Raw genomic sequence first — 22,517 nt, 5'->3', positions numbered from 1 at the left:
AGCCAGGAGCCCCAGGCCTTTTGAATCATCTGGCCCCAGGGTAACTGATCCGTCTACCACTTCCCCCCTGGCAGGCCTGCATGCAAGCTAAACAGAATTTGATTAGATTTTATCTTACAGTAGAATTGATTGGATTTACAATAAAGCAAAGAAATCATCATATTAAACACCATTTTTGGACTGAAAGTAGTACGCAGATGTTGAACACACTAAAGCATTATGGGATAGTTTGAGTCTCTTCAGGCTGAATTTAGCAATATTATCCTTCAAAAACTTTACAAACCAACGGTGTGATGTCGCATTTGTGGCAAACATAAAAGTCCAAATGAAATATGAACAAGATTCAAAGAACTATTGTATGTTACACGGATAACAAGAATATTCAGATTTACAGTAATTAATGCTATAAAAAGTCCTAAACAAACAGAAACACTGCCATTTTATATCAGCGTTCCATTCTATTAGGAATCAGGGCAAAACCTTCATGGCAGGCAAATGACTGCACTGTATCAAAAGACAGTGTGTGTGCGCACGCAGGGGAGATGTGTGGGGATGCAGGAAGAGTCACATGTGCCCCCAAATGTTATGGGGAGGAGGGGAAAAGGGCCAGCAGCTGGTGGGCAGAGTCATTCCATCTATGGATGCAGTGTTTAACTGGTTAACCAGTTAAAGGGGGGAGTAGGTGAGGGGACACTCAGGCCTGGGAGGGTGGAGCTGCAGCTGCTGGTGTTCGGGAGAGGCGGCTTTGGGGAAGGGGTAGAACTTCATACTTACCAGCTGGAGGCAGAGCAACATGGCTGGGAGTTGGGGAAGGAAGTGGGCCAAGTCATTCTCCTTCTCCCCACCACCCGGATGAGTATGTGTAGGGGAGTCATCACTTGCTCCAGGCATTGGACCCCCATTAGTCCCCCAGGCCACATTATACAGGGAAGGGAGCTGGGAGGAAAACGTGGAGTGTGGGTGGAGTGGGGCAGGGAGTGGGTTTGGGGGAAAGGATGGAATGGGTGAGAAGATGGAAAGAGGCGGGGCCTGGGTTGGAGTGGGGGTGGGGCCGGGGTGGGAAGAAGCAAGGCCCTTCCCTGGGCTAAGGTCAGTATGGGGAAAAGTCATATAGGAGCAGACACATGGTCAGTGCAGCCCTGAGGTGCCTCCCCAACAGTCTGTGTCTGTGTGTTGGGCAGGCTTGCCAGAGAAAGGCAGAGGTGTTTTATGGCAGGAAGAGGGGAACAAGGTCAGAAACTGCTGCAAAAAGGTGGGTGGGAGTCAGGTTTGCAGTGCTGACTCACCCTGTCGAAATGTAAGGGCAGAAGACTTTAAGGCTATGTCTATACTGCAAGGTTTTTGTGCAAAAACCTGTGGAGCGTCCACATCCTTTTGCACATGTAAATGAGCAGTAAAATGGCAGAACAGAAGGCTTTTGCCAGAATAGGTAAACCTCCTTCTACAAGGCATAACTCCCTTTTGCGCTACAGCTAGTGTGCAAAAAGGCAAGTGTGGACACTCCAGAGGGTTTTTTTGTGAAAGAAACCTCTATGGGAAAAAGCACAGGTGCTCTGATGGCCATTCTGTTAATGGCAATCAAAGCTTTCTTGTGCAAGAGCGTCCATGCAGTGTGGACACTCTCTTGCGCAAGAAGCCTGCAGTGTAGACGCAGCCTCAAGGTGCAAGCCCTAGTGTTGGAACCCCCTTTCTCCATGCGGCAGGCAAGGGAGCTGGGCAGGAGAGCAGAGGGAGGCAGCCAAGCTAACTGCTGGTGTCTCCTTGTGGCAGATGTCCACTGCAGGTACTCCAGAAGGAAGGCATCCAGTTACCAGATAAATGGCCTGGTAAAAAACTTAAAGAGGAAATGCTGGTTAAAGGAATGGAATTGTGGAGGGTCGGGGGCTCCTCTGGCTGGAATGGCAGGGAGTCAACCCACCTTTATTATAGCTCACCGTAACCCTCCTGCAAGGTGAGGGGGAGTGGATGGTAAGGTTGCGAAAATGAGGGGGAGCTGGTGGAATCCCCCTCAGTAGTTACTGAATAAACAGGGGGTTACCTGCACCATACACTTTTATCTGCTGGCTAGTCCCAGACATCTCTCATAATAAAGTTGTGGCCTGATTAAATCCATATCAACTATCTCTTGTGGTTTTGGTAAAACCAGTCAATTACTCTACCTCTGCCTGCTGGTGAGTTTCCTGCACCGTTCACTGTCCTGGATAGTGGTTTGTGCTGGCCACTCTCCAAGAAAGAGTGCCAGAGTAGCAGGTGGATCACAGATCTAATCCAGTATGTCAATTCCTTGGTTCTTGTTTCAGTGAGGGTTGAAGATCATAAAGAATACAGTTTCATACCAAATTATATAAACTTTAAATAATTATAAATAAAATTAAAAATATATAGCTCTTAATTAATTGGGAATATATCAATACAGACACTTTGAACACAGTAGCTGATTTGGATTGATCAGAAATAATAAGGTTTATTTTTAAGTAACAATCTGCTACTTAGATTAATGACACTGATCCTACTGCATTTCCGAGCAGCACAACACAGTAATAACATAATCTTCTAATTTTGGACATCAAATGATCCAGAATCATTTGACTCAAATGCATAATTTAGCATGCATGTTCACTTTAAAAACATAAGACTAGAAGTAGATTAATATTTAATTTTTTAATTGCTTGAAATTGCAATAAAAACAAACTTGCTTCTCCTGCTCACAAAAGAAAAATGAAAGAGAATGAAGAGACTTGATAAGACACATATGCAATATTGATACTTACCTTCACGTTAGGATCATCCTAACTTTGTGATAGAAACATTGCAGTATGTCTGAGTACAGAGCTCGTCTGAAGCTTTCTTTTCTTTTAGCGACAAAGAACATTAATGACTTGAGCCTGTTCCTACTGATGTCAATAGCAAAACTCAGTGCGTTCAGTAGGAACAGGATGGGGGACCTTAAAACATCGCTTCTTTTTGCTCCTTTCTCTGGGAGCTATTTCCCCTTCAGGCCACAGAGGCTTTTAAGGTTTCTGAAGTAGCAATAAAGAATTGAAACCCTTAAAGCTCATAATGAAGCACCATGCTGAATTCACTGACCCCATTTTGCCATTGTTGTTTTTAAATAGGAAACACTAGGTTTTCTCTTAATCGAGGTAAGACGTAATCTCTTAAAATAATATTAAAACACATTGGTGCAGCAACTACACCTTAAAATTATGTGTCTTATATATGTGACCTTCATTCATATGCTGCTGGTTACCAGTGCTACAATGTACTGAATTGTGCTGTCAAAAAGATTTTGTACATAAAGTATATCAATCAGGTCTAGCCCATAAACTCTTGATACTCATGTCTCTTTGCATTTCCTTGCCTACATATAAACAAGGCTTCTGAAAGATAGGGAAGATTTATAATACATATGTTAAAATATTACTGTCTGGTTTTTTTTGCCAAGTTTAGAAATCAGACAAAATTAAATGACTCAAAACTTCTGAGATGGAAGGAACTTTTTCTCACTGGATACATTCTGACAGACACATCTGATTAGACCATATCCCAACTGTAAAGTGTAAGATACCATATTTAAGGAGACCCATTTTCACACTGAGTGTTTTTCACTCACCTGTTTGGCTAAGTTGGGATGTGCTTCTGCTTCTTCGAGAAACTATGGCAACCACTTTGGCACTGAGGCTGGATCGTCTTTTCTTCCCACCTGTTCCAACTGTCCCGACAGCAGTATCTGATTGACTCCCATCATTATGTTCCAGTTGGTACATCTCTCCACTCACACTTGTGCTCTTTGTGATGATTCTCCCTGAAGTCCCCATCCGTCTGCCTTGCATTTTAGGGGTAAACGTACTATATTTATAAAGTAAAAATATTTAAATTAAGTGTCTCCAGAATCTAATACATCATATTAGCAAATTAATTCAAGAATACTTTTAAATTAAAAGTTTGTTATAACTGTTTATTTATATACTTGATTTTTCTCCTTTTAAACTCTATGCTCTGTAGATTATAATCTATCCTTCACCACTGCTACCAAAAATTAATATGACGGTTCTTTGAAGAGGTAGAAATACACAAACCCAGATATGTATCAACTACATGGAGTATTTATTTATATAGACATTAACTATATGCTGTGATGTTCCAGTAATATTTACTGCCAACATATACGTATACATACGGTAAACAAAACACGGGTAGGTTAATACACATCCACCATATAATTGAGAGAGTTTGTGCATCTGTCTGTCTGTCTGTTCAAGAACTTCTAAATGGTAAGAGCCAAGACAATCTGATTTGGTATGCAGTTTCCTCTTATCAGAACTTAAAAAAAGGTAAGGATTTGGTTGTGCTAGGAAAACGGGATGTGCCTGGAATGGGACTGCTTCTCATAAATTCATATAGAAAAGAGACAGAGTCACCAGGCAGTTAAAAGGGACTGGCTGGGGGCACCACCCTGCCTAAAACTGCCTCAACCCTGAGCCTCCCATCTCCCAGGCACTGTTCCTTCCCATCCCCCGATTTGTTTGGTGACATTGCTGGTGTCCCCCTTTGTCAGGGACCATGGGGAAAGTGCACAGTTTTCTGCATTCCTCACTCTGGCTGGGGAGCACAGGGTGTAGATAAATCTGGACCTGCGCCAGCTGGGGAACATGCATCCCTTCTCCTGGCTGTGCCCACTGGAACTGCAGTGGCTATTGTGAGGTGCTTCTCACCTGGCCCTAAGCTGCTATGGTGAGAGAAGCAGGATTAGTCCTCTCTTCTGTTGGTGTAACATAAAAGCTTTCAAGCTACACAGAGCTCTTCTTAATATTTGAGGAAGGAAACCTGAGGCTCTGAACTAAATACAAGTTGCACATATCGTTAACCATAAGGAGACCACTTAAAATTAAGTGGGCAATTAGGGGTTATCAGGTAGTGGTGGGATCTTAACTGTTGTAATGATCCATAAACCCAGGGTCTCTGTTTCATCCACAGTTTTTAATGTCTAGTGGAGTTATGCATTTAAGTTCCCAAGTTTGTCTTTTCACAGTGTTGTGCAGAGTTCCTTTCAAAATGCGTATTGAGGTCAGATATGGAAAGATCATTCAAAAGCATACCGATTGACTGGATAGCTGATGCTGGATGAGCCAGTTTTATTTCCCAGCTTGCCAACAACCAATGGGTCTTTCACAAAAGTAATTCAAAAAGCAAATCTCGTAGCATTTTTGTTTGTTTCATTTCCATTTCATAAAACTGGAAATACTTGCTTGAATTTGAGTGGTATAAGTCTGAAGGACAGTTAATGGAGTATTTTATAATCCTCCATTTCTAAATGGAAGGTGGAATTCAGTGTGAACTGGAATGTAATAGACATAGACATGATGACATATTAGCACTCTAAAAAGGGGATGAGTAGGACAGACTCCTTGGGATAGAGAAGTGGGCTTCTCTGCAGGAATAACAAGTAGTAAAAAGCACAAAATCTAGAAGAAAGTTTGTCAGGAGCAGAGTGAAAGGGTTTGGGTGGGAAGATGAGTCTTCCTTGTAGGTGTTGAGGACTTTGATTTTTGTGAAGGCATTGGTTTTTCCACAGATGTGGGGCACCATTAAGACTTAATCCATTCTCGTCCAAAGAGCTATCATAGAGAAGTATAAAATAAATACTGCTCTACGGCCATTCATTCAGGTTTGTTACTCCATCACAATATAAATAGTACATCTAATAACCTCTGCCATTGTGAGATATAAGAAACAGTAAAAATAACACCTGAGAATAGTTGTAAGAAAATTATTTTGTATAAAAAGTGATTGTCTTCTGCACCAATAGTTGTTTGAACACCTTTCATTACACAGGAGCTTATTATTGTAAGCTCCAAAAGAACTTTCTGTGGGAACTAAAAGATCCATATTATTTTCTTAGACAATGTGTTATGCTGCAATGCAGTACTCAGAGACTTTTTAGTGGATAACCTGAGCCACAAATAGCTTAAAATAGGTTCCTTTTTCCCCCTACATAGAAAATAATTTTTGTTTTATAAGGGAAAGACACATATCTTCTGATATGTCCAATACAACACTGTTATATATTTTTTAGCATGCTGTATATAAAAACCTCAATCTTTAACAAATCTGACTCTAAGAAAACAGCAAAATTAAGATAATTCATTACCTGATCTTTTAATACAAATAACATTTGCCATTAAAAATCAAGTAATTAGATTTCTGGATTCTGTGTCTTTAAATAATTGCATATATTGAATAGGAAAGACACGGGACTCCTGAATAGGTGCTTTTCAGAGGATTGTATGCGTCTTAAAAATTAAAAATATTATCGCATGAACCTCCATGCTGTAGTCTTCTTCACAGCTAAAACCTCATTAGGTGAGTCTCATCAAGGTATGCACAATTTTTACAACCAAAAAAAAATACTCTTTGGGTTTGCTGTCAGATCTACAATGTGATGTGTTAACACTGGGTGTAAATATGGGGCATGTAACACTCCCATAGTGGGCTGCCATCATGGCACTTCTGAAATAGCTGGTAGGAGAATTTTAAGAGCACTGTGTCTCATAATCAGCAAATAACACCTAAAACATTATCTCTTTGCATTCTATCCATTCCAAGTCGGTATACAGATATGTTTCAACAATTGATCCAACTCTTAACCCAACTCGCAAGCTGTTGGGCTGACTACATATTTCTCTGAGAACAAACAAATGTTTTCTTTTAAAATGTTTCCTTGTATCAGTCTCATTTGTTTAATTTGCTAATAATGTAATTTACTTTTGTCAAATAATTTGTTTTACCAGCATTTTTTAAAAATAAAATTGTTTTTGTTTTCACCTCAGGAGCAGACATTATAAATAATTAAATTTCCTGCTATATGGGGAGGGTGCTCTTTATTAAATCCACACAGTATGCCAAACTAATATTCATTAAATTAATGTATAATCAGGAGCCCTCTTCTATGCCTAACTCACATAGACCGCAAATCTGTTACAGCTCCAAACCTACAGAGCCTGGTTTTTTATCTAAAGATGTAGAGTCGTGCATTCAGTACTGAGATTATGTCTACATTGCAGTTGGGAGTGAGTTAGCACATGCTCGGCTCAAGGTAGCAAGATAAAAATTGCAGAAACAATGAGGACTCCTGTGGCACCTTAAGGTATGTCTACACTACAGCATTATTTCGAAATAGCTTATTTCGAAATAACGCGTCTAGACACAAAATGCATTCAAAATAGCATTTTGCTATTTCAAAATAGTGTGTCCACACTGATAGGACGCTGAATCGCATTTAAAGCTGGCTGGAACCAGTTCTGGCAGGGCATCAGGTCAGGAGTTACCGTGTGTGGCTGCTGCCTGAGGCTGAGGCCTGTGCTTAAAGGGACCCTCCAGACAGCCGGTTGTAAGATTTCCCTGCTTGCTTGCCTACTTCGCTGAGGGACAGCAAAGCATTTTTTTCTCTGTGTGCTCTGGTTGCCCTCACTCAGGATACCACAGCACTCTGCATCATGGAGCTGAAGCCACCCCTGGGCACTCTGGTGCTTCTCCTGGATGTGTTGCTTCGAGCCTGGCAGCACGTTCTGCAGTCAGTAACTGTCTCCCTGGTGTGCCCCACTGGAGACTTGTGCCTCATTCCTCCCTCATGTCCTTCCACTTACCCCTCCCTAATCTCTCTTCCTGCTGTACAATAAAAGACACGTGTTCAATACAACAAAGCCTCTTTATTGAACAAAGCTGGAGTGGGGGGGAATGAAACTGAGGTGAGACTGGGGAAAGAAGGTGGGAGAGGGGAGGAGAGAGGGTGGGAAAGGGGAGGGGAAACCTGGGAGGAGGGAGCTGGAAAGGGAAGGCAAGGGGAGGAAGAGGGAGGAGGAGCTCAGGGGTCTTGCTGGCCCAACTGTCTCCCTGCACTGCAGGTGCGGGGGCCTCGGCGTCCTTGGGGAGGGTGGGGAGGAGGAAGCGGGAGGGGGAGAAGGAGTGGTAGGAGGAGTGGTAGCTGGGGAGGCAGCAGGGGCTGGAGCAGCAGGAAGCAGCAAGCTCTGCCCCAGGTTGATGACCACCTGGGGGGCACGGACCGTCGTGCCCCCCAGGATGCAGTCCACGGCATCAAAATAGGGGCAGGGGTCTGGGTCTGCCCCTGGTTGGCAGCTGCCCCGTGGCCCTGGCATACGCCTGCCGCAGCTCCTTGATTTTCATGTGAACCTGCTGCTGGGTTCTCATGTGGCCATTGGTGGCCAGGCTGGAAGCCATCCACCTGTAGACGGTTGCATTCCTCCATTTAGTGCAGAGATCATGGACGTTAGAGGCATCCACCCAAACCTGAATTAGGTCCCTGATCTCTGCACTAGACCAGGCAGACGCCTGCCTTTTTCAGCCCCTGGCAGGCTCCTGGGAGCTGGTAGACTGGTCCTGGGGAGCGGTGGAGGGCTGCCTGGCACTGGCTGCCTGGCTCACGCTGGGGCCACTGTGTTAGGTGCAGCAACTCCTGGCTCTGGGCTGACAGGCTTGGAGCTGGCACAGGCACTATAGCCAGAGTCTACCCCTTTAAGGGCTCCGGGGAGGGGAGGAGGGAAAGAGTTTTCTTGGTTGTGCCCAGAGTGGCCACCAGGGTACCCTGGGAAGGGCTGGAGGCCCCCTATTTCAAAATAAGCATCTACACAGCGCTTATTTCGAAATAGCAATTTTGAAATTGGCGCTATTCCTCGTGGAATGAGATTTACCAAGGTCAAAATAAGCCCTCCGCTATTTCAATTTAATTTTAAAATAGCGGTTTGGCTGTGTAGACGCTGGTAAAGTTATTTCAAAATAACAACTGTTATTTCGAAATAACTTTGCTGTGAAGACATACCGTTACAGACTAACAGATTTATTTGGGCATAAGCTTTCATGGGCAAAAACTCACTTTGTAAGATACATGGAGTGGAAATTTTGCATCTGACAAAGTGGATTTTTGCCCACAACAGCTTATGCTCAAATAAATCTATTAGTTTTTAAGGTGCCACAGTACTCCTCATTTTTTCAGATACAGTCTAACAAAGCTACCCCTCTAAAAATAAAGAGTAGATGTTAACAATACTGGCAGAAACTCAGGCTAGCCACCCACGGTCAGAGCCAAGGAGTCGGGTGGGCTTGGGAGCCTGACTACTGCTAATTATTATTGTAATGATTTTTAGCACTATAATTTGGCTTGAATTAGTGTGAGTCTGTCTATTCAGACTGGATGCACGCTCCCAGCTGCAGTGTAGAAGTACCATAAATATCCTCAGTTCAAACCCTAGTACTGCCACAGAGGAAGGCCATCACACTTGCACACAACCTCATTCTTTTCCTTTTTACACCAGTTATGATGGTAGGTGCACATAAACAAAATATTACCTTTTATGTGGTGGTGGGGTGGGAATAAACTCTCTCTCTTGTTCTCTTATTCACCGAGCAATCTGTTTTACAAGTATGCTGGTTGATTCACAAACTACATACTCTGCTTCATTTGCTATTACCCTTTTATTGCTAGATCAACAACTTTGGCATGAGATCTATTTAACTGAAGTAAAATCCAACCTTTCAAAATATCTAATTGCAGTAATATGTTATTTCATACAACACACACATTCAGTTCTTCTTTTCTTTCCCAGTGCCAAATGAATGTGAGTCAGGACTATGCAACCCAAAGGAATACAGCAGTCAATAAATTATTTGTATTTACTCTATGTGCATCAACCAATTAGAAACACTTTAATGAAAGTTACAAAATCCACTCAGAAACTTTTTTCATGAACAGGGAATCTTAATTAGGCTTTTCACTGAGACTTCCATGATAGAGATCAAGGGACAAGTTTATATTTTTTGTAGTTCTGTAACAGAATGTTGATAAAACAATTAGCACATTTCAGAGAAATATAGCATTTTAAAGGTTATATTTTGAAGTATATCAGACTGTCAATACTGCACATTGAACTTTCCATTTATTTTGAGAACATGTACTTCTGAGGCAGCAGCAGTGCACACTTCTCCACACTTTGTTAGCAAAACTTTACCTTGACTCTGGCTTGCAAACGACTGCCTCTATTGCTATATCTATAATAGGGAACTGAAGTGGTTGAGGTCAATAATCTGTTCGTTGCCTTCACACAATGCTTGCTGAGTTGATGGAGAAACTGTAACCGTCTGCTTTTTTGTACACTCTAGCTCTCTTTTAAATTATTTACATTGCAATATTTTCTGGGTAGCTTAGCCCAATGCCTGCAAGATATTTTGAAAGGTGCACGGGAGAACATGGTGAGAGGATTAGTTGAGTAATTTCAGCATGCCCATATCTCACTGGCTGTGTCGGTTCAGAGTAAGCCATATATTTTAAACCTATTTTAAACATATTTTAAAGCCCAGTCTACTTCAACTTTTTTTTTTGGATATTGTCAGCTGGCTGAAGGACTCTTATATGTGCACATTAAATGTTGTACACGTGTTCTAGGGGAATGATTAATTTCTCTAGTGAAAAGTTCTTTGTTGACAGTAGTTCCAGGGGTGTGTATAATGGGGGTGCATAAAAGCCATTGAACCAAACTGTAAATCCTGCATATAATGGAAACTACTGCAAGCCAGGGGGCACAAAGGTAACTCCAGCATTCCAACACCAATTGCTAGTGTAGTCTTATGATAGATCAGTCAGTAGCTTCTCTACTAAAACTGCAATCAGCTGCCATTTTAGTGCAGCTAGGAACTGAACTGAGCAACTCATTTTACACAGATCACCAAGAGTCACCAAGAGCTTTAAGAATGCTCCCATGTGCCAGAAGAGGCTTGATAGGAAATAGGCACTACTGGCCTGTGGCAGAGACCCAGCTCCTTGGCTGCTGTGATTACCTCAGGTCTTTTCTTCCATTTTGTGTTTAAAAAGTTAATTTCTAACCCTCACAGTTGTAAAAGAAAAGAATGAGAACGTGAACCCAGTGTAACCAATGCAACTACATACGTCCGAGTCTGCAGACATCCTGACCCTGATACAATAATTTTGAGTAGCGTGAGCTGCCCTACGCATTCAAATAGGGTAAACTCCATGGTTCATTGTGCCAGGCTCCTGCCAACCGAAAGTAGCAGAAACCCTAGCAGAAAGCAGTTTATGTTAATGCAGCAGGCCTAACCCATTTACCTACCCACACAGAGGCCCCAGTTGCACTTACAGGCAATTCTGTGGCCCCATATTCCTTGCCTTACTTCTCTGGGAAGGAGAAACTTTACAACTGCTATTTCATGTTGGGGTGGGGCCTCAGAGCAAAGGTGGGGCTGTAGAGGCAGCGTCTGGAGTGTTCCATATTATTGTGTGTCTAGAGCCCTGATGCCTGAGCGTCATCTACAAGTCATACATACATTTATATTATATGACAAAGAAAATATTGCATAGATAATTAGAATATGCTTCACCATAAACTCACCTAAGTAATATCATGTATATAAATATAATATGTTAAAAATTCAAATTAGTCATTAGCCTTGACCATAGATAAAATCATGGTTCTTTCATCCTTTTAGGCATTTTGAGGGTTCATAAAGAGATATTTTAGATGTAAATGTTCCATAATCACCAATCTTGACTTCATCTGTATTTCTAATACAAGGAGTCATAAATAACTAAATAATCTCTATTATTCCTTGCAGTGTGGATGAAATCAAAATAAGGCTTGTATTTATATAGATGTAATTACCTGAATCTTTATAACCACTGGCCTTCACTAGCACTAGCTAGTAAGTATCTTGCCTTTTCTGCTGGATGTAGAATCATGTATTAATTCTTAGCCGTTTTCACCCTGGGGTTGGAGCCATGGGGAAGTCAATCAAGTCCTTCTTATCAAGGAACTATATTTCACTGGAATAAGGTCCTACACCGGACACCCACCATACTGGTTGTCTGATATGTTGCAGCATCTTGATCTGACCAAAGTGCTATCAGACCATTTGTTGTTTTTTTCTTTACCAACTACCCCCTGAAGCTTCTTGCCTGACTCACTGAATTCCTGACTTTAGATGGGGAATGTAGACAAACCCATTCATCTCAGCCAATCAGGCACCAAGGGAAAATTCCTGCCCAGGAGACTAGATGATACCCGCAGTAGACCATAAAAACCCAGTCCTACTCTGGTGCTATGGGGAAGGTAGATGTTGCTTGTCCATGATTGTGAAAGGGAAACTGACTGGGCTACAACTACCACGGAGGCCATCCTGGGCACCTGGAAGGGCGCAGGCCCCGCCTTGTCTAGTCACTTCCCTTTCCTCCCTTAGCTCCATTTGGACATGTTTTCTTCCCTGCCTCACAACCCAATTAAGAAAAGAAAGGATTCCTTTTTCTTTTGGCTAGCCAGGCAAAGTCCCACTGCATTCAGTTGCAGTGAAAACAACTCTGATACTGATTTTTGACCTACAGTGACTTGTGGACAACAGGAGCCAACCTCAGACCACTAATTCATTTCGCACAGTCCAGTTGGCCTTCACCTGGTAGAAAATTTTAGTTACTACTGACCTACAGGAAATCCCAACTGGTGGGTTAGAGATGAAAGGTATTATTACAAGTGAGGCTGTTAGTTACAGCTATTATCAAGGCTGCCTGGTATAACGATCCTGTTTTCAGTTGCTTATAACTTTGCCAAACTTTGACTGTTTCAGTTGAAATTTTCCATGCTGCATATCTGCCTCAGACTGATTTTTTTTATAAAGTTTCAGCCACAGTTATTCAGCCATACCCGAGAAGGAAATTGGGGGAAAATACATTGTATTTCACTGTCAAAAAATTCTGGCAACCTTGTGCCTCCTAACTTTGGAGGATGTGCGTTATGCTGTTCCCGTGAAAACCTGCCCAGATTTGCTGTTAAAAATCTTTGAAAACCTGAGGCTCGCACATGCTCAGTAGACACAGAGAAGTTTAGTCATAAAAATCTCCAAAGATTCTGTCTTCACAGAGCATAGTCCATGGCCTCTCAGTTAGTGGTCACCAGGCTGGGCATGTGCCCTCCACACAGAGGCAACTAAGCATGCTCAAGCTCAGGGCTACAAGGGCAAAACCAGACTTTCCCTGTTGTTGCTGATCCCAACGACTCTGGGCTAGAGACAGAGGGTAATGTGTCAGGTCCTGGAACTGAGAGCAGGGAGCCTGTAACTCCTGTGCTCTCAGTGACTCTCCAATTGGTGCCGAGGCAGAATGCAGGAGGGCACTGTCTGATTCAAATGCAGGAGGTATGAGCTGGACTGGGGGATAGGAAAAGGAAAGGATCACATTAAGACAAGGCTTAATCTGGTGAGACTGGGACAGGGAGAGGGAGAGAAATTATGACAAATAGTTGGGGGCCGACTGGGAATAGGTGGAGAGACAAAAACTGGTATGGTTGGACAAGGAGGCTGAGGGTATGACTGGAGGTATAAATAAGGTGTAATTATCGGCTCAAGGAGATATAATGATGCTATCTCTGATTGAGCTAGGCAGCATAAGCGGGAAGGGGCTAGCTGCCTAATGAATGTACCCATCCAAGACACTACGCATGTAATTGTGGCAGTTAGCACCTTGCACTGCAATGGCTGCACTCTATATATTTAGCGCATGAGCTCAATCAAAGCTAGCACATGTTTCCTTGCACTAAGAATTACATCATGCAGCCCTAGTGTAGATATAACCAGTGAATGGGTGGGCCAGGATAGAGAGGGAAGTGAGGTTGGAACCAGTTGGGCAAGGAGACTAGGACTGGGGAGGCAGAAACTGATACTGGGCACCAATGAGGGAAACTTAATTCTGTATTTATAAATTTAATTCACTCACTCATGCTTCCCACCTCTGTGCATAGGCACTCTAATGAAGTCTTTAATTACATGGTCACATATTCATTTTGCCACAGGACTCCAGCCTCATCTAGAGCACGAGATGGATAGTACTCACTTAGGGTATATTTACACAGTTGCGTGTAGCTTGAAATAAGCTATGCAAATTGTGTCATTTATTTCAAGATAGCTTATTTCAAAATTTGGTGCTTTGGTGCAAATTTTGAAATAGAGCACTGTTCTGGCATTTTTCTTATTCCTTGTGCAATGGGGTTTACAGAAAACCAAAATAAGATGCCTTTTATTTCAAATATATTTTGAAATAACTAGTGTGCTGTTAAAATGTGCATGTTATCATTATCCTGAAATAGCGCTGCTGTGTAGGTGTACCCTTAATGAGCAGTTACTCAATAATTTGTTTTTCTTTCATTGTTCAAGGTGTGGCTCAAGGCCTTACTTACTGTAAACTATATAAAACCCACACTGAAGACAGAATTAACAACTTCTTTATGATCTTTTCTATGGTGTTCATCACTACACTAGCTGAAGATTTCACAAACATAATTATTTTCACAACAAGAGATATTTAGATATTCTTATTCAGTTTTATATATGGACTATTAGAGACTGAGGATCCTTGGTGATTTAAATTCATTTTGATTTCTTTTCAGAGCTTTTTGCATGCCTCTCTTCTCTATCCCTGGACATTATCACTCTCAGTCAGTACACTACATTGCTAGGCCACCTACCTTGAGTATCATATTACTTTCCACTTCTTAATAACTTTTGCTGATCAGCATAAATTTTTCTTTTCTACTTTTTCCCATCAGTTATGAATTCCAGTTCCAACTATATATCCATAAGGGTTCGTCTACACAGCAGGGCTAAAGTCAAATTAAGTTACTCAACTTCAGCAGTGTCAATTGCATAGCTTAAGTCAAAATAGCTTAATTCGGCTTTTGGCGCTGTCTACATAGCAAGAAGTCGAAGGAAGAATGCTCCTCCTTTGACTTCCCTTATTCCTTATGAAATGAGGGTTACAAGAGTTGGAGTAAGAAGTCCTTCAGCTTGACATTATTTCAAAATAAAGGCTTGTAGTGTAGATACATAATAATGTCAGTTATTCTGAAATATCACTGCTTGCAGACATATCCTAAGTCAACTTTTTAAGAGACTGGTGGCCAAACCATAACTTTAAGACTATATATTTTTTTTAAATAGGAATTTCTACTAAAATACTATTTCTTGTTTCAGAAAAAATAACCCCTACCGAGTAGAGACTAGCTCTCATGAATGCTGCCTGCAGAGACATTGCGGTCTAGCAACTCAAAATAAATTAGAAGCCTAAATCCTACTTTTGGTACAACTGTGATGTACAACCCTCTAGGTGACTAAACTTTCTGGTCATTCAAATTTCCACTGTAAAGTTTCCTAGAGTCACTTATGATTTTGCTGTAGAAGGCACCAAGCCATCTATGTGTCTGCCACCTGGCAAACCCTCTGCCAGGGGAGCCAAAAGCCTTTGTGAGCCCCTGAGCAAGGTGGGAGGGGCCCAACTCTGTGCTCTAGGAAGGGGAAGGGCCAAGTGTGGAAGGGCAGGGCCAACAGCAGTCATACCTCAGTTCTGCCCAATATATACCACACTGGCTCCCAGGAAACCATCAGTGTGGCTTCACCAGTGCTGAGTAAAGGGGGATAATCACTTCTCTAGATCTGCTGGCAAAGATCCTCCTAATGCACCCTAATATGGCATTAACCTTCTTGGCTACAAGGGCACACTGTTGACTCATATCCAGCTTCTCATCCACTGTAATCCCAAGGTTCATTTCTGCTGAATTGCTGCTTAGCCAGTCAGTCCCCAACCTGTAACAATGCTTGGGATTCTTCCGTCCCAAGTGCAAGACTCTGCACTTGTCCTTGTTGAAGCTCATCAGATTTCTTTTGGTCCAATCCTCTAATTAGTCTAGTCATTCTGGACCCTATCTCTGCCCTTCAACATGTCTACCTCTCCCCCTAGCTTATTGTCAGCTGAGAACTTGCTGGAAGTACAATCCATTCCCTCATACAGGTCATTTATAAAGATGTTGAACAAAACCGGCCCTAGAATCAATCCTCCTCGTTTCCCACCCCCTTCTCTTTTTCCTTCTCCCCTCTCACCTATTTATTTTGGGTCTGCACATCCTAAACTCATAACTCCGGTCAGCTGAAGAAGTGGGCTGTGCCCACGAAAGCTCATGATACCACCTACATGTTTTGTTAGTCTATAAAGTGCTACCAGATCTTTTGTTGTTTTTTAAGTTTATTATCAAAGCAGTTCATTTTTTGTTAGAAAGTTACATAATGGATAGGATTTGATCCTATTTGGATTTATGTAGAAAACATCTGTTTCACCCTTTAACATTCCTCCTTTGCCAGAATTAAATTTTCCATTATTTTAGACTTGGACACATCGTGTTCTTTATTTTTCAGTCTGATATGGACTGGACAATTTAGATTACAAGTTAGATTGAAGCTCAATTGAGGCATCCGTCTTTTACTGGGACTTTAATAAAATTCATTCACAGGCTGTCATTTATCTCCAGTATCTGAGACATTCCATGCTCATGACGAGCTTGTGACACATGTAAACCCCCAACATTTACAGTAGCATTTTATATTGATTTTACAATTCTGTGCATCAGTTTTTAAATATGACATTTTTATTTCTTTTTTCTGCTCCTTAGTCATGGACTAATAACAATTCCTGTATTTAATTTGAAGTGCTTTAGTTGTAGGTAGGGCATGTTTTTTTCATTTTGTACCTTGTCAGTGCAAAGCACGGCTATATTAAAATATACCCAACTCTCATCTTGGTAGCTTGGCTTTCAGCTAAACACTGCTCAGTCTATAGTTTCTTTTATTTTTATTTCTCTGTTTTAAATCACTGCAAGACAGTATGAATGAGCACCACTACTGGATATGAATTCAGCTGTATTATAGTCAAAACTGATTAACTTTTCTATCAGTTTGAACTTTTGCTTGCTAAATTTAAAAGCAGGAAAATATGTAAACTGCTTTTAAAAAATCTTTATAGTTGGAAAATGTTTGTAAATTAACTTCTTTCCTGTGTGACAGAAGCTGGATAAAAATGCAAAACAACAACAAACAAACAAAGAAACAAAAAACAACAACCAGTTTGTCAATAACAGACAAAAGTGCTATACCTGCAGTTTTTAAAGAAAATGTGAAGTGAGACCTATTTTGTTTTATTCTTTGACTCCAGATGTACTTTCCTTTATCTTTAGAGCCAAAACTCATTTTAAATAGTTAACATTTTCAGCCAAAATAGCTGAAATTGTGCAAAGTTGCAACATGAGCTGAAAGAATAAAATCCTGTCCTAATTTTTTCTAGAGATTAATTCTAAATAATTGTAGGGAACTAATAACTAATAACTAACTGTAACTAATTGAATAATTTTTCTAAAACTGTACTTAACAAAAACAGATTATCTTTAGTACAAGTGAGTTCTAAAAAGTTTAGAATGCTATGTAACCTTGTGTATCTTGAATTTTTTTGTTAGCTAATAATATTCCACAGTAGAATGGGAAGGGCAAAACTACACTTTAAACTAATATGTGAAGTTCTTTAGCTTTTATGTTCAATTCTTATCACTGGGGTAAAATATTCAAGATGCTTTTTTTTTGACAAGACGACAACATTTTGTTATGTACATCTTTTGTGTTCATAACACACAAATAATGAATTACAATGTTTCCTTGTATATGCTCGTTTACATATGCCAAATGCATTTGAATATCAGATACAGGGCAAATGAGGATGACTCGGTTTTGAAAACCCATGTCAAAACAAATAAATGCATAATACATAAATTTATGGTGATGCTGTATTAGCTCTTGTTTGAATCTAAAACATTTCTATAATATTTAACTTCCTCTTATAGTATTATGCATTTAAAAATGTGAGATAAGATCTGAAAATTGTGTCAAGGAATATAATGTTTTTATATAAATGTGGACTCAGTGCTACTCCAGATGCAATTCTCTTTATCAATTAACACTAACAGTTCTTATGTATAAAACAAATGAACAAAGGCACACAGTAAAAAGTTAACTTTATACTATTTTTACAAAAGTAATAATGTAGTGGAAAATTCCAAACTGGAAAGGAAATCTTACGAAGTCAGGGCAAAGGCACAGGCCTAGGATTCCAATGAGGATTTCTATTATTTTATTTTTAATGATAACAAGAGCCATGGAAAGTCTGCAGTATGGCTGCAGTTGTGCACACTGTAGACACAGTAGCTTTGTAGCTAATCTATCACATTATGGCAATGAGGAGCTATAAACAACTGAACTGCCAGTATAACAAGTATTATTACCTTAAATCAACAGCAAACCTCACACTAGATGAACCTAAATGCTATTACATGTAAACAAAACAAAACAAAAAAACCCTGGGCTACAAGGAACCAGCTAAATATTAACTGCCTTTGAGACAAACTGTCTGTGATATATTCCATGTCATAAATCCTGTAGTCTTTTTTGCTGGTATTTACAGAATCTTTGATACCAGACTAAAGCTTCAGTTTAGCATTAAAGACTGAAAGAATCAACTGAAATACTTATTAGCCTTGTCCTAATTATCTCTAAAGGGTAACCCTATGTTCCAATAGTAACCCAAAACCTAGCATACGAGCTATGTCAAAGTTATTTTCAGCCAGGGGAAGGAGACCAGAGCAATTAGGGTACGTCTAGACTACAAGCCTCTTTCGAAAGACAGCATATAGACTACAAGCAGATTTTTCGAAAAAGTGAGCCGCTTTTTCAAAAGAGAGTCTAGACGCTCTCTTTTGTGAAAGCACAGTTTGCATCCAATAGCGCCTTTTTTTGAAAGAGTACTTTCAAAAAAAGGCCTTATTCCTCATAAAATGAAGTTTACCACAATTGAAAAAACTGCCATGTTCTTTCAATTTATTTTCGAAAGAACACGGCTGCAGTCTAGATGTAGGTGAAGTTTTTTTCAAAAAAGCTACTTTTTCTAAAAAACCCTGTAGTCTAGACACACCCTTAGAGGAAGCTTTCCAGCACCTCCTTTCAAAATACTGTGAGATTTCAACTGCTACCATTTCAAGGTGGGACCAAAAAGTATAAATAACTAGTTATCACCAAGTTACATTCCTTGGTAATCTGTTCAAGTGGTTAATTATACTTATTGTTAAAAAACTGCATCTTATTCCCTGATTTCAGTTTCTAGCAGTTGGATCTTTAGAGCCCGGTGTGAATACAAAATTTTGTATCTGCATCCACACCTGCATCAGCAAAAAGGAGCCATGGATATTTGCATCCACATACGCAGATGCAGATGTGACTGCCCACAGATATCCACAAATTTGCAGGGTTCTAGATACAAAATTTGTATCCTTATCCACATCCGTATCAACAAATGGGAGCTGTGAATATCCGCATCCATACTAGCGGATGTGGATACCTGAGGATATAAAGTGGATTTGCAGGACTCTATGGACTCTTATGCCTGTGTCTATTAGATTATAGTCCTCATATATATCTTCTGCCTGTAAGGTAGTTAGCTCCAAACTTGTCTACTCCAAGGATTTCTCACTAAATAATACCACAGGGAGAACTGATTCTTTTAACACCAGTCAGATTGTGCCTATTACTGCTTTTGCTGTCTAATGTACAAAAATATACAGGAGCTTGCTGCTAAGGATAATTAACATTGTTTCAGCTTCACCATTTGGTGTAATTAACAATGCAACTTTCTATTGCTAGGACATAATTTATTTAGCTTTTAGGTTCTGATTAGCGAATCTTATGGTAACTTGGACAGATTACTGGACTATATAGAAGAACTGCCCTTCAACTAGTTATCTTGAAGTGAATTCCATTTGACAACTTTCTCTCCTCTGGGGAAACTTCCTTGGGCATGCCAATTTGTGATAATTTTTATTGCAATGAATAAATTACTGTAAATAATAAAAGATAAATTTCAGAGGAGTTAGAATAACACACTCTTATACAATTCAAGGTCACACTCCTCATTCTGACCCATCATTTCTAATACAACAGTGGAACACAGTATTCACTCCTGTATATACATGGGAAACAAGGATGATAACTAAGTAATAGTTGTCTCTTACCTGAAGAAATAAAATTAGATTGAGCAGTAATATAGGAAATAACCTCCTGTATTGTCTTGCTGTCAAAAAATCATATGGTGAGAAGCAAACAAGTTAAAAAACACACAGTAAACTCAAAAGGTGGTGGTATAGCAGATTGGTAAAGAGAAGAAAACAAACTAGGTGGAAGACTCAGAATTGAGTGAGACAGTAAGGTAATTTATAAAATACCAGGTAAGAGAAAATTGCAAGACCTGTTAATTGGCATAGGGTATGAAGAAGAAATATTCATGGCTTCAATCATATCAAATTTGGAGAAGACAACCTTAGAAATACAAGTAGAGAATTTGTACATCTTGGATATAAATAGTCATACAGAAAGAAAAGATTCTCCAAAACTGAAAAGTGTGCCCTGACTATAACATTCTCAAATCATGCCGACTTGCTTTCTGAGAATAAGTGAGTATGATTTCACTAAGGGCAGTTGTAGATGCTAAAATAGTAAAATAACATTAATTACCTTAAGATGCAATATTTAGCTGATTGTCTATAGTCATAGCAATTAAGTAAATTATAAATGCTATATCATACATAGCACAAACCTACAGAAGTTCATAAAAAGACAGTAAGAATAAGAAGAAAAACGGCTAATGGGAACATAGCCCAGAACCTGAATTACAACAATCTGATATAAAGAAATGATTTAAACATATCCAAGATGAAATTGCACCTGATACAGATATTAATATTCACACTCCAGTATTTATAATGTTTTTTATTGCTCCACATATATTCTCCGATTTGTTGTGCCTGTCTGCCTGATAATTCGGAAATGTAGTTCTACTTATGCTGCTATGTACAGGTTCATTCAATCATAAAAATTAACAACACGATGAAATGAATATGGATGAAGGGACAAATCTTTAGCTGGTGTACATGTAAGTGCTCCATAGAAGTCATTGGCAACATGCCAATTTACAGCAAATATTTTGATCCCTTGTGTGTAATAAACATGTAATACCTTTTAGAGACAGATCTATCAAAAGGCCAATGTCCCGTGCTCAAATTTAGAGTATATACATGGGAATGTGAAATGACATGCATGCAAGTTCTATTCTATTCTTATCACTGGTGTGACAGGAACATGATATTCATTTACTGAATATTAAAATATAGCTAAAAGTATGTTATAGACAGGATACTTAAAATTTAACGATACCTGTCTATAATTTATTTGGTTGTGTTATGAAATGTTGACGCTAATCCAAGAAATTACAGGAGGCATTTCCTTTCTGTCATCCAGAAGCTAAATGCTAAGTAAGATAACACCTCCCTGGTCATAAACCTATTTCTGATCCCCAAGAGTATTTATGCTTACTTTAAAAGGTAGCTTTCCTGACTTAGGTTTGCTTTATCTTTTACACTATTTTATTTTGTGCTATGTTTAAAATATGTATTAGTCACTAAAATTTGTGCTTTGTACAAAATATTTAATAAATGTTCAGTTGCTATAACACAGAGATTGTAACTCTAAGGAGCCTGGTTCAAAAAAAGGGAATTAGTGTTTTTTCTTGACCCATGACTCTTCCCTCTTACATAAGATACCAGTTGGTAACAGATATAATGTTTATATCACAAAAAAACTTTTGTAAATAAAAATGTTTTGGGAAAGACCTGGTTCTATAAAATAATGCGAGGATGTTCTTTATACAAGCTCCTTCAAAGAGGAATGTAGGGGTTATCAGAACAATAACTCTAAGTTAAAAGTGGACTTCTATCAGTCTCCTTACCCCATTATACAAGAAAAGCCTCTGCTTGTGTCCTTAAAACTTTAGAGAAGAATATGTATTTCAGAAATATTTTGTGGATTTTTTTTTTATTTCTTAGAGTTTGAAATCGCAAACTATTTTGAAGGGCATATTAGTAAATATTCTAACTAAATGCAAGTACCAAATGTGATTTCCTAATATAATTGCAATGCAATAGTAAATTGCTTTATGTACCAAGCTGAAATCTAATGACATTGCACAGCTGATTACCACATGTAGGAAATCATTTAAGTATAAAATATTTATATTAATTGAGAATTAATTAATTATTGGAAGTGTTTAAGCAATTTTCTTATCCAACTCAGGATGATAAGAACCATCTCTCCAGAAAGTATTACAAAGAAACCACACCTTCTTTAATAAAAAGTTAAATTAAACATTCCCTTTCAGAATTGTGGAATTTTAAAAGTTTGTTTTAACAAATAAAAGCTTGTATATAATGAACAGGATTTACAGGACTTGTCAAAAACTGAATATAATTTCCTGTTGAACTCTAATAAAAAAGAGGACTGAAACAAAAAACGGGACTGTGTAGTACTTTAAAGACTAACAAGATGGTTTAATAGGTTTTGAGCTTTTGTGGGCCAGACCCACTTCCTCAGATCAAATAGTGGAAGAAAATTGTCACAAACATATATACCAAAGGATACAATTAAAAAAAGTGAACACATATGAAAAGGACAAATCAAATTTCAGAACAGAAGGGGTATGGAGTGGGAAGGGGGGAAGGGGACGAGGTAATATTAGAGGTGATAATTGGGGAAGC

The 22,517-nt window shown here is 39.5% G+C and overlaps 1 protein-coding gene across 49 annotated transcripts in view; it reads right to left on the bottom strand.

Moving 5' to 3' along the window:
• The window catches only part of RIMS1 (regulating synaptic membrane exocytosis 1), a 465,499-nt gene that overhangs the window by 59,580 nt on the left and 383,402 nt on the right, over positions 1-22,517 (bottom strand). For 45 of the 49 annotated variants that reach the window (XM_025186713.2, XM_075923727.1, XM_075923729.1 and 42 more), the window contains one exon: positions 3,614-3,849. The exons of the other annotated variants lie outside the window; for them this stretch is intronic. In XM_025186713.2, coding sequence (XP_025042498.2) covers positions 3,614-3,849 — 236 coding nt within the window. The remainder of the gene's footprint in view (positions 1-3,613; positions 3,850-22,517) is intronic. 49 annotated transcript variants of the gene reach the window in all.

Source organism: Pelodiscus sinensis, chromosome 3 (assembly GCF_049634645.1).
Source record: "Pelodiscus sinensis isolate JC-2024 chromosome 3, ASM4963464v1, whole genome shotgun sequence".
Lineage (NCBI taxonomy): Eukaryota > Metazoa > Chordata > Testudines > Trionychidae > Pelodiscus > Pelodiscus sinensis.
This window is presented reverse-complemented; position numbering and strand designations above follow the sequence as displayed.